Consider the following 13,088-nt stretch of genomic DNA (forward strand, 5'->3'; position numbering starts at 1 on the left):
CAAGCTACAACTTCGTTATCAGTACATGTACAGAAAAATGTCAAAGGGTGAACGGTTCAAAATGTACTATATTTGTAGGAGCATGTTTCCTTTACAAGTGTGATGATATATACGCAATCGATTTTGAATAATATAAATAAGGAGAAGTAAATGTAACAAGCTACAACTTCGTTATCAGTACATGTACAGAAAAATGTCAAAGGGTAAAGATGAACGGTTCGAAATGTACTATATTTGTAGGAGCATGTTTCCTTTACAAGCGCAATGATATATACGCAATCGATTTTGAATAATATAAATAAGGAGAAGTAAATGTAACAAGCTTTAACTTTATTATCAGTACATGGAGAGAAAAATTCCAAAGGAAAGAGATGCATGGTTCAAAGTGAACATTTAAATAAAAATGCAATTATCGCATGCATCGTTGCATTTGTAAAAAAAACATAGTCCTACAAATGTATAGTATAGTTGAAAGCATTGATTAAGAACTAACGAACTGAATAAAATTGACTATAAAATCAGCGATCAATCTAGTGTCAACGCCCCCTAAAGTTTGCTATCGCGCTCGACGCCCACCCGAAGGCCAGTAACTGGCCCCCGCGTGGCACCCGGTTGTCCATGCCGAGAAATGCCGATCTAACGAGTATTGAAATTGATCAGTGAGCATTCCTTCTCGTCAATGATGAAATACGTCGGTCAAATTCAATGGCATGCAACCGACTGTCATAAACCGTACGGATTTCATAACGCTTCGATGAATGTCTACGAGCTTGTGCATTTAATTACAGCGAAAATTATACTGCGCCAGGCGTTTACATACTTGTTAGCATTTACTCGATCGTAAATACACCTTTGTCGATCATATCTCCGAGCAGATTGTGCTGTACGAGACGAATCATCGTTGTTTCGTTTCCCTGGATAGGACGGGGTCGAATACGTGTTGATTGTCTATTGAAATTGCAGGGGAATCTCGACTTCAGGACGAGGTTCGAATTCAGGGAGTATTCGAGTCTAGAGCGTGAATTTTTAGTCCTTTTTGAGGATTTTCTTTTTAATCTGAAGTTTTTACAAAGGACTTTGTAATTAATCGACTGGTCGTGTGCTTGACCCATATTTTCAGCCAAATCTCCACATGTGTCAATAACTATCTTTTAGGACTAGGAAATAGCAATTTAAATAGACGAGGGATGTAATTATAAGAAATTTATATTCCTCTGCATATATTATAATATGAACGTTACTCTCAATATTTTTATTTTTTTTGCATACTGTGTGCATTTTGTAGTTTCTTGCATATCCAAATTTCTTATGGAAATCTGCATTCTAGTGTCTACTATCTAGTCTACTATCCTAATACAAATAAAACAAAATCACGAAGTACTGTACGAGTGAAGAAATCCTCCCGAGACATTTTTAGTTAATTAATCTACTCTTTAATTCCGTATTGTACTTCCTTGTGTTAACTAACGGCTCACTTCGTAATTATTTCTGCCCCCAGGACACACGATGTTGAGCACGGTATTCCAGAAATTGCAATTCCTGTACAAACCGTACGCATTGGCGATCGTTTCAATCGGATACGTACTTGGAGAGCTAGGTCATTATTTAATTGGTGAGTAAAATGTTCGGTTATGCTTCCTCTTCCTTAAAACGGCATATAAACACGGTCATTCGATCTTCGCATAGTGTCGATCTAAAAAAATTTTAATTCCACGAACGTTATTGAATTTCCTGTATCCCATAGTCTTCGTGTAAAATTAACTAACGCTCGTTTTCAAGGTGTAACAAGCAAAGAGACAGCGATAGATCTACACTACGGTGACATTTCCTGCCAATTAAACTCGACCACGCTGGCCCTCGTAGATCTTCCCATTCAATGCGAGGAGGCACACAACCAAAGCTTGTGAGTTCTGTTAATTTCAGTTCGCGTTAATTATGTAATTGTAATGGCGAAATGTCGGCATTCACTGATTTTAATTTCACTTGTGACAATGAGTCAAGTATTTGGTATACACAGGGTGAGGCATTTAAAACAGGCCACCTGAATAATTGGCTTACTTTTAGCGATAGAAAGAAAGTGTCGAACGAGAGCTGTTTGATTTCGAGGGCCACGTAAGGTTCTGATGAATACATACAAATGCATACATACAAATGCATACAAATCCGCAGTTTAGTAACAATAACGTCCATACGAATACTTTCTGCTCCAGATTGAATACCTCTCGCCAGGAATTGTATTACTTTCACTCATTGTCAGTACGTAGGCGAACAGCGACTAGACAAACGCAACGGTATTACCTTCGTCTGAATTAGAGACGCCCGTTGAAGGTGTACGTATTTTGTTTCGCAGCTGCGAGTCCCTGGAATTGAACGGTTCCCGCTACTGTGAATGGAACTACAATGGCCTTGGTCTGGACTATCAAATCTTGGCTGGCCCGAGTTTTATCGCCGTGTTCACGATCGTTGGCGTTTGCTTGGGTGTAGCTGCCGATAAATACAACAGGTACTTACTTGACGGTGACAAATTATACAATTACATCTCCGGCGATTGCGCAACGTGTTCCGTTGAGGTGGAATATTGCCACCGCACCTTTGAAATCATATAATTTTTATCGTTAGAATTATGAATGTAAAGTATAGTGGATTGTACGTACACCGTTAGGCGAATGATGTATATTTTATTACGTAAGTATTTCTTACTTGTCGCGGGATAGCAAGCACAGACTTACAATTAGTGGTAATGTTCGACAAATTTCTGAAGAAAAGAAGAAAAATATGCTCTTATTAGGTTCATTCTCTCTATTCTTCATGCTTTCATGCTTCCTATCCTTCTAATTCATCCAACTCTATTTGCAGGGTGAGGTTGTTAACCATTTGCACCTTCATATTCAGCATCGCCATCGTCCTGATGGGAGCAGTGAAGGAGTACTGGCAATTGGTCATTCTTCGCATGGTATTAGCTGCTGGGTAAGTTGGATACCGGATCGATGAAATAAGTTTTACATTTTGTCACATTTATGTGTAGAATGTATAGAATACATAGAAATGCAAAAATATATATAATTATAATAGATAAATCCATTTATAATACATAAAGGGAGGCAGGATGCAATCCGTTGGCGACTGGTTTACTTTCTGATTGGTTCCCCGAAGAACAGCGAGGGCTCGTCATGTCGATTTTCAATTGGGGCATCTACGGTGGTTATGGTATCGCATTTCCGGTTGGTCGTTACATACCCAAACTCAACATCGCAAATTTGGTAGGCAACATTGAAATTCACATATTTTTACATAAAACTAAAAAGACGTAAACAACTCTGCAACACGTGTTTACAATTTCGGAACGATTTTTACAGGGATGGAGAGCGTGCTACTACGGGGCTGGCATAATCGGACTGATCGTAGGTGTCTTCACTTTCACCCTATCCGAGCCAGAGAGAAAGACGATCGGCGAGGAGGATACGAGTAAAGACGGGAAGAAAATACCGATCTGGAAAGTGATACTGCAACCGAGGATCGTTCTTTTGTGCTTGGCCGCCAGCATCAGACATTGCGGTAAACGGCCTTGACGCAAAGGATTCAAATTCGTTCTAAGGACGCATTAGTGTCACGTGACTGGTTCGTTCCAGCCGAATTCGTATTCCATGAAAAATATTTATTTGTTATCGTTCGTCTACCCTAAATGGTACACTCCTAAAGCCCCTGTTTAAAACCCCTACATTTATTTCTATTTGTTCGCCAATAATAAAATAAAAGGGTTATTCACAATTTCAGGTGGCATGTGCTTCGCCTACAATTGCGACCTCTACTACAGGGAATACTTCCCAGACTATGACCTGGGTTGGTGGTTGTTCGCCGTGACCATTGTGATCGGCAGCATCGGTGTCGTGGTCGGTGGAGTAATCAGCGATAAGATCGTCGCTAAGATGGGAATCAGATCTCGAGTGGCTTGCCTGGCCATCAGTCAGATAATAGCGACACCCTTTGCGTTTGGCTCGGTGTACTTCAATCCCCTGTGGGCGATGATCACCCTTGGGATTTCTTACTTCTTTGGTAAGCAAGATGCCGATCATGCAAGAGTAATTGCTCGAGAAACCCACAGTAGAAACAAATGCATAAAAATCTGTTAATAAGTAATACTCTAAAAAGTATCTTTTTGATTGCAGCTGAAATGTGGTTTGGCATAGTGTTCGCCGTAGTCGTGGAAATAGTCCCCCTACATTTTAGGTCCACCACTATTGGTGCTTTCTTATTTGTCATGAACAACATCGGTGGAAACTTGCCAATACTGGTGGAACCTACTAGGATGGCCATTGGTTACAGAGGGTCTCTTTACATCTTCTATGCTGGATTTTATGGCATCAGTAAGTAACCAAACGGTTAAATATTAATCAACACCTTATCCTTATATTCCACCGTGTTCAGCAAATTACTAATAAAGAACTTATTCTTAGGTTCCATCATGTTCTTCTTCACCATGTTCCTAATGGAAGGTTCCAAGGAAGACACAAGCAGCGAAGCCACTACAAAACCAGAAGTAGGATATGACAATACTATGTTCACCAGCGACGATGGAAGTGCACCACCTATAGAACTCCCAAGATTATACCCACAGCCGCCGTATCGTTTCGAGAATTCTAGGTTATAAAATAAATGATCATGATTTATCAATTGTACATAGCACTCAGAAGTATCCGTGAGTTGTCTGCATAGAAATATTATAGATAGAGCAGGGGAGACAGCCCTTGTCTGTAAGTGAAAATGCCTCGTTGGAAATGAGGATATCCCATCCTATGATGCCAGCGTTGCTTCCAAATCGCGCATGCGCGACGTTCAAAGCTGAGCGCACATTACTGTAGCTATAGAAAACGATGCGCGGTCTCAATTATTTTATACTTCTATCATTTTTTTGGGATGACTAAGGACGCCAGTTTTATAATAAAGTCCCCCTACTCTATCTATAATATCTCTGTGCTTGTCTGCTGTGACGCCAAAATTGGAAGCAACACTGGCATCACAACTTGCCTGTCGTAGTAATGCCAGTTATAGATTGCTCTCTGTACCTCGAGTAAAAGACTACGCATTGCATAGTTTTCTGAAACGATAATTATAGCAAGCATCTAACCAAACGAATTACTCATAATAATTATTGAATTGTAGCATTTGATATGGTTAAAAATGACCATGCTCCGTAAACCTAGTATTAAGATAGAATACAATTGGTTTAAATTTCTCAGTGCAATTCCTGTTTAATATAAAATTTCTAAATGCAAATCCTGTTTAGTATAAGATTTGTAATGAACAGACCTACCAAATATCAGTTTTGGACTTGTTTTTTTTTAGTAAAATGCAAAATGACAAGTATGTAGTTGATTTTATTATTATTGTATAATAAAAACAGCCTACTGAAATATACATGTATACGTGTCTTATACAGGTACGCAAAATACATGTTAAAACACACACATATACAGATCCACACACACAAACACGCGACGCACCAGCTATGTAATATACGATAGACAATAGATTCGTTACCAAGATTCATCATCAAATCACGTTGTATGTACAGATTATTTAATATAAATAAAGATACTGTATTTGTAATGTACAAAATAGTGGGAAAGCATCCTTGAAACACTTCAAAGATTCGCGTTAAGATTTGTCATGCAACGCTGTGTACTTATTTACATAGTTATACTTGCGAAAATACTTTGACAGATCTATCAATAAATAGTTCAGCCAGATGTTATGTTAAGTCGTGTAAATTCTAATAGTTGCGTTGATTGCTTTAGAGCTGCAGTTACAAGAAAGTAGAATATAAAAAAAAAAAAATTATGGTCAATGTACCGAGCTGCAGTAATACCGTTTAAGTTTCTGTTTATGTTTCGTTAAATATTGAGCACCGTAGCAGAAACTGCGTTAAATGTAACATTAAAATTAAATAGTTTAAGAACGAAGCTTTCGGAATATCTTAAAAATGAAAGATATCTTAGCTCGAGGGCTATAAAACATTCTGTATAGATGTACAGAAATTGTGTATAACGCACGTATTCCATAAATGCCACGGTATAAAGTATCAAAGTTTGTCGCTTACATAAACGTAAAATCTATATCTTCAGTGCAGCGTCGTCTATATTGACAAATTGTATAAATCTCCTAGTCTGATTATGTTAACACAGAGTAACTTAAAATTTACGTATGTCTTAGATAAGTCAAGTTCAGTTACATAGTTAGACAATTAAGACAGTTAAGTAACATATAACTATGTTGGAAAACCATAGATTTGTTTATATAATTTCAATTAATTAGGCCATTTTGAAATCAAAATGGTTCAGGCCCATTTATGCCTGGGAAGTTTCATGCAAGTGTGTTGTACACACATTCTTTCCTATGGAGTACCAACATTTATCTCATTGGTAGGTTGCACTGCATTCTTGCCTTAACTTTCTAAATATTATGTTTGCAGACAATCTCAAGCCACAGAATGGAACCAGAATGACTCACTCTATCTACGCAACGTCATTCATAGGAAACTTCATATATCCATAAATAAGTTTCCTGTCAAGTGTTATCATGTATCTCATTGGTTCGTTGCACAGCATTCTTGCTTCGATCCTTTCAAACATTATATCTTCAGACAATCAACATTCGCACCCTTACGTACACGGTCTGTTTAACAAGCAGAGGTCTTGAAAGGTAATGCTGACTTTACTAACGTACCTACAAAAATTGATACTGATTCAGAATTTATTTTACTCTGCAAATATTGTAATATGAACTTTACTTTAAATATTTCTTTATATTCTTGCAGATTGTGTGCATTCTGTAGTTTCGCGCATTCAAATTTCCTATAAATGCATCAAGATCCACAGTTTATTCATCATCTACCACTGTGCACAAGGTAATCAAAAAATCAACATCAGACCTCTCCTTGTGAGTAACAAATGTGTAGCAGCGACTACGACTGATCCGAAGAAACTATCGACTCTATTAAGTATCCCGAACAATAATCAACAGAGGTATCAGGAACATCATCAACATTCCTCCGTGGAGGTGCTGGAGATTTGAGTGCTAGCACCGCTGGAGAAGCTACTCCTGCAAGTCTCGACAGCCAGCGCAGTGTCTGGCACTTGAACAAACTGAACTTTTTCTTTCGGCCACCGGTTCCTTCCATAAACGCAATTAAAGATGTTGTACTTGTGATCCATCTCGAGGTGACTCAGCGTGCTGCTGTGCCTCCTCTTCAGCACTTTCTTCGCCATTAAGCTCCTGTTGTTTTTGTAGGACAGCTCCCTTCTGAAGCAGAAGAATCTCCTGAGCTCCCGTTTAACGCGTTTAGAGCGATAACCGAACAGCAACGGGCTAACGTAAGCAGCCAGAACTAAGAAACTGGACGCCATCACGTCGTACTTGTGAGACAAACGTTGGTCAGCTGCTTGAGGTAGATTCTTCAGTATCAACAGTATCACATACGGCGACCAGCAGATTAGACCCATCACTATAACCAAAGCGCTTATTCTGGCCGCTCTGGTTTCCTCTCTGTGTCGAAAAATCGACCCATTGCTTATTCTATCCTTCAGAGTACTTATGTAGCTCGACGTGCTCCTGACGCTCGACACGCGGTGCAGGCCTTCGTTTTTGTTTGGCGCTGGCGTGATGGTCACTATTGGCGTTAAGAGACCAGTAGAAGGCTCTGCTGCGTTGCTGGCAGCGGTTGTATCTCTTTCAGTCTTGTTGTTACTTAAATTCTCGGGTTCGTTAGATATAATAACGTCTTGCGACTTGTCTTCTAAAAGACCCTGAAATATTCTCGACTGTCCATCCTGGCTTTCTAGGTCCATTTCGACCTGTACCAGGTAGTCGGAGGCGCGATCATCGGCGCAAGCTTCATCCGTTGCTACCTCTGACTCCTTTGGCTCGAGGTCTACCTTTGCTTCGCTTGCTTTGTCGCCTTCTTCAATGATCGCAGCGACTTTTAGAGGATTCTTCAAGGACGACTGGTAACCGCCAAAAGACGGAGAAACTTTTCTATTAATCAGAAACATTCTTTTATCCAGAACGTCCAAGGTGTGGAAGCAAACGAATCGAGCATCGTCTTCCGAATCACTAGCTTCTTCGAAGGTCCTAGAGAGCCAGGTGTCCCCTCTCTCGGACGTAAGACCATCCTGAGGCGAGGTTTGCTCCTGATTGGACCGACCCTGAGGCGACTTTCCAACAAGACCTTCGAGAATGGAGTCGTGACTAGCTTTCAAACTTTCTCGATCTTTCTCTTCGGAAACCTCCAACTTCTGCAAACCCACCGTGAAGACTATACCCGAGGAAGCCTGATCGTCGCCGGGGGAAAGAGGCACCTCCAACTCCATCGACGACGAGAAGGAACGTTTTCGTGACACCTGGCCAGTCGGTTGCATGGTCTCGCTGGTTTCGTCTATGGATGACAAGCTGGAGATTTTTGGTAGCTTGCGGAAGTCTTCGATGGTGTCAGTTTGAAGACGTTGCAGCCTCGACAAGCCGTTATGTTCCTCGCTGAAACTAGCAGACGACAGGATGGGCCTGGAACCGCTGCGTCTTGCTCTTTCGGAGTTTCGGTGGGCTGCCGCGTAGATGCTGACGTAGATCCAACAGACTGCGGCGAAGGGGATGAAGTAGGCGAATATGGCGTAGAGGAGGGCGTAGACGAAACCGTAAGTGATCGTACCGCCTATCAGAGTGTCGAAGATTACGGTGGTGTTCTCTATGAGATCTAGATCGTCATCGATCCTGATGGACTCGACCGTCTCCAATATTTCAGGGAGTCCGCTGACGTTCAGCTCTGCGATCTCGCTTTCTAGAACGGAGAGCGAGGACGACTCCGTCATCGCTGGATCGTAGGAGGTCACGTTCGGGGACCAGGTGACGTTCCTCGAGCCGCAGGAAAGCCAAAAGCCTCGTGGATCTGGGTTGAAGAAGGCGAGTAGCCCGAAGATGATCGAGATCAGCCAGGTGGACATTATCAGAATTCCACATTTCAGTTTGTCTACGCGTGCTCGGTATCTCAATGGATCCACCACGGCGAAGTACTGGTCAATGGCAATCAAGAGAACCGAGAGCACCGAGGAGGTCGTTACGACGGCGATGGCGCCTTCAGATATCGCGCAAATACTTCCAACCGGCGCCGATCGGACTATTTGCGCGGATCCCGATGGCGTCGAGGTGTCCATGATCAGAAGAGGGTTCATGATGGCGCACACCAACAGGTTCGATACGGTCAGATTCATGACGAACCTGGAACGTTATAACGTTAGTTTATTGTAGTTTAGATCGATGGAGTTTGTGTACCGAGGGGAAGACGATGGGAGATGAGCTTGTGGCAACTTGGTAAGGAGAAATTGTGACAATTTTGAGATAGAAGGCGAGTAACCGAGAGAAATAATATTATTCAAAATTATTTTAGCTGGCTGGAGTTGTATGCATCGGAGAAGTACATGATCGGGATAACTGTGACAACTTGATGGGGAGAGATGTGACACCTTAAAAGGGAATATAAGTAATCAAGAGCGATTATTTAAGTTTATGTCAAATTGCTCAAGTGCAATGCAGTGTGACGACTTGAAAGGAAGGGCGATAGAACACCCCAATAAAGTATTGCTTAAAGGAATTTTGACGAAGCGCCAACCTGTTGGAAATGGTCCTCAACGAAGGACGCACGAGGAATGCGAGTAGAAGAATGACATTTAGCAGGAAGCAGCCAAAAAGCGCGAAACTCAAGGCCACCACACCCGGATTATCCTGCCATCTTTCTACGTCTCCCTGATCTGAGACCGATCCTTCTCCAACGATGTCTGGCGAATCTCCAACCATTCATGTATAATACACGTGACACAATCCTGAAACAATAAGAATGCAATTGTTACGCAAACAATTGTCAGACAGTGATTGTACGAACGTTTGTTAAGCCTCGCTGGATAACTACGTCTGCGCACAGGGGTCTACAGAATCTGAACAATAATCTAAATTACAAAGAACACCGTATAAGGAAGATTGGGAATAATTGCTTGCCACTAGAACAATATTATAGCTGTTAACATATTATGGGTTGTCGTTTAACTACCGAAGACTCCATTAGCTTGTGGAATTAAAATCTTATACAGGGTGTCACACCTAAACCAGGCCACTCGAATATGTTCCTTTCAACTGCGATGATACTACAAATATTTTCCATTCGTCGTAGCTATTTCCTAGGAATGTTTATTGCTGAATTTGTAACATTCTGTGCTCGTTTCCATCCTGTCATCGTTTATAATTTCTATAAGCACACCCTATTGACGCGCTACCGTGATAATTTGTCGAGAGTCATGCGACTGTGACGCTGATCAGTAACGTGTTAACAACAATTGCAAAGAGTATACGAAGTTGCCACCAACAGTGCAGTTCCGTAAACTGATATTCGCGGAGCTCGATCTTATTTTTAAATACAATGAAATAAAATGAAATATTCGGAAGGACAATCGAAAAATCATGCAAAAGTTAGAATCGCGTGCATTAGAGTGGTCCTTACTTCAATGATCTTTTAAATCTATGTACCAAACCTTCTAACTATCTCGCAAAATTTTACATCTTAAAATTTTAGTCCGAGCTAAGACCAACCTGCCTTTTCTCTAATTAATTTTTAATAAAGAAATGAAATAGAAAGGGATCGTCGAAATTCTTCTTTCCTTGTAGATCGAACTAAGAGCGTTTCGTAACATGATCACATTTGCTATGGCAATTTGTCACTCGGCATTCGACGTTCTCGTCGATTACAAATTAAAATACCTCGCAGTTGCAAGTAATTAATTATTTTCTAACCTGTTCTAGTCGACGGCGAGCGACATTTGTTTAAACAACTCTTTAATACGACGAACAGTTTACAAATAATTGAAGGACGACAAGTTAGGTGAATCATGCATGTTTCAGTGAAAATTTAATCAGTTCCGTATACTTCTCTCGCATTATGTCACTCGGAACCAGTGGTTCACAAAATCATGTTTGCTTAGCTAACGATATAATAACAAAAACAAATGAAAAATCCGTACAAAAGAAATCGTAAATAAAAAGACTGTATTTTATAAATTCTGTAGTGTTTCGAATAATTTCGTAGAAAATCTAAACCTGAAATTATCATTTCCTTCCATCTGGTCAATTTGCAAAAAGAATTGTGCGCCACTGTCCTAATCTGTTCTTTGATTGTATAGTAGAAGCCCCGATTACTCAAGGGTCATGTAACGGAACAATTGGTATTGCGAATAGTATTTCTCCTCGTAAGCTTATCTTCGGTGGTGATAACGGTGACATAAATGTAACCCATTAAACCGTGCAGAAACAACGATATACATAGTTGGAAACGTTTAAAATAATTTAAACGCAACAAAACTGTTATCGTTAATCAAAATTTATCTATACCAAGAACCGAAGCGTTCGTTATACCCAACTTTCCCTGTAACTTTCCAACTGCATTGTATCGATCGAAGCAAAGCTTAGACGGAACAGAAAATTGGTAAAATGTGCAAATTTGTTTTAAACGACTTTATTAATTAAATTTCGGCATCCGGTACAATGTTGTATTATGCCGTTTTACGTTGTACTATGTTTGATTGTTTTGTAACATTTGGGACCTGATGCATTCGTCTAGATGAAAGCCACTGAGACGTAACGGTAGACCAAAGTATGCAGAAGGAGAACACACACTGGCGTGTTCACACTACCACAGAAAGACTATGCGAATCAAAGCTAAAAGAGACCACAACTGAAAGTCGATCAAAGTTACAGCCAAGCCCGTTTTATTAATTGCGTATTATAATTCTAGATTACTCCATCGGGTGAAGGAAATTGCATTCGAATCGAGCTTATGAATAACCATGGTACTCTTGCGTAACTCTACGTGGTAGTAAAGTTATTGAAAATTACTGTTTCAGATCGATCCAAGACGAAGTAAGAATATGTACGTTTATTCCAAGATATTAGACACTGGAACACGAGTTCGTGCAACTTTTCAAAGTACGATTCAAATACTCGTAACTTTTTTTGAAACATTATTCGTTAAAAAGAAATTAATCATTTATTTGATTTCAGAATTGCTTCGAATCCATTCCAATCCATCCGTGGTGGATCCATTGAAACACGCAAATTAAAGAAGCGATTCTTAAATTCCAAGGTGGAGCATCACCTCGTTACCTCTGTCTCGCGATAGCATCAGGTGATGCAGGAATAATAATCAACCGCAGAGTACGCGCGCGCTCGTGTATTGCACGCGTATTTTCATAGCACGTGGCTACGGGAAAATCCGTTAAGTCTAAATATAAAGCAACGGCAACACTTTGCTTGGTATATATATCGAGGCCGGGCAATTTTCTTTTCAAAGCAAATCTCGAGTCATTTCGCGACCGCCCAATCGTCCGATGTTCACTTTCCTCCTATTGCGCTGCTTTTAACCGCAGGGACCACTCAGCTGTTCCTCAGACCCGGAATGTCTCGGTCAAACACCGATTACGGCCATTCTGAAGTCGTGATCAGCGTCAATTTCTGACGAATACACTTCCACGTGGAGGTTTGCTTGCGAATGATTTCGGAATTGAGTTTTACCTCGCACGTGGAGACGTCACGCGTTGATTACGTTGATCAGCTGTCGACACGTGGTTAGAGGTGAATGGAAAATTTGTCTCAACTTGTTGCCAGCCTTCGGGAAACTTGACCGTATTAATTATGCTCTTTAACTGCTTTGAGAACTGTTTAGAAACTATCGAAATGCAACCAGAACTCTCGAGGGTGCTATTTCAGTGCTTGGACCAGGGAGTAAAAGTAGTGAATCACGAAAGAAATTTCATAATGACGTCACCGGTGAACAGTAACGTGGGTTGGTCCAATGTACGCACTGCTGGGTCATTTATACAACAAAGACGGGAAGCTTTATTGTACAGTCACGGCTACTAAGCGTAATAAACAATGAAACTGCTTCGCACACCGTTCGAGAGTAAACACGCGAATATTACTGGCGTCATAGTTACCATTAAGATCCGATTACAGGGTCCAGTAATACCAAAGTCTGTAACCTCTTAAAGCCCACGATC

At 40.7% G+C, this 13,088-nt stretch overlaps 2 protein-coding genes and 1 long non-coding RNA gene across 4 annotated transcripts in view; 2 read left to right on the forward strand and 1 right to left on the reverse strand.

Annotated features, from left to right (window-relative positions):
• The window catches only part of LOC128879782 (D-galactonate transporter), a 13,918-nt gene extending 8,554 nt beyond the window's left edge, over positions 1-5,364 (forward strand). For both annotated transcript variants that reach the window (XM_054129239.1, XM_054129240.1), the window contains 9 exons: positions 1,499-1,612; positions 1,780-1,903; positions 2,351-2,503; positions 2,857-2,967; positions 3,098-3,260; positions 3,357-3,555; positions 3,775-4,053; positions 4,167-4,364; positions 4,455-5,364. In XM_054129239.1, coding sequence (XP_053985214.1) covers positions 1,499-1,612; positions 1,780-1,903; positions 2,351-2,503; positions 2,857-2,967; positions 3,098-3,260; positions 3,357-3,555; positions 3,775-4,053; positions 4,167-4,364; positions 4,455-4,648 — 1,535 coding nt within the window. In that variant the 3' untranslated portion in view covers positions 4,649-5,364. The remainder of the gene's footprint in view (positions 1-1,498; positions 1,613-1,779; positions 1,904-2,350; positions 2,504-2,856; positions 2,968-3,097; positions 3,261-3,356; positions 3,556-3,774; positions 4,054-4,166; positions 4,365-4,454) is intronic.
• The window catches only part of LOC128879776 (uncharacterized), an 18,079-nt gene continuing 10,346 nt past the window's right edge, over positions 5,356-13,088 (reverse strand). The window contains exons 2-3 of the mRNA XM_054129232.1: positions 9,659-9,869; positions 5,356-9,267 (exon numbers count right to left, since the gene is read on the reverse strand). Coding sequence (XP_053985207.1) covers positions 7,038-9,267; positions 9,659-9,843 — 2,415 coding nt within the window. The 5' untranslated portion in view covers positions 9,844-9,869 and the 3' untranslated portion in view covers positions 5,356-7,037. The remainder of the gene's footprint in view (positions 9,268-9,658; positions 9,870-13,088) is intronic.
• Positions 9,100-9,802, forward strand: LOC128879787 (uncharacterized). The gene is made up of 3 exons (XR_008457695.1): positions 9,100-9,239; positions 9,298-9,360; positions 9,437-9,802. It is a non-coding gene; the product is annotated as an uncharacterized LOC128879787 (long non-coding RNA).

Source organism: Hylaeus volcanicus, chromosome 7, assembly GCF_026283585.1.
Source record: "Hylaeus volcanicus isolate JK05 chromosome 7, UHH_iyHylVolc1.0_haploid, whole genome shotgun sequence".
Taxonomy (NCBI): Eukaryota; Metazoa; Arthropoda; class Insecta; order Hymenoptera; family Colletidae; genus Hylaeus; species Hylaeus volcanicus.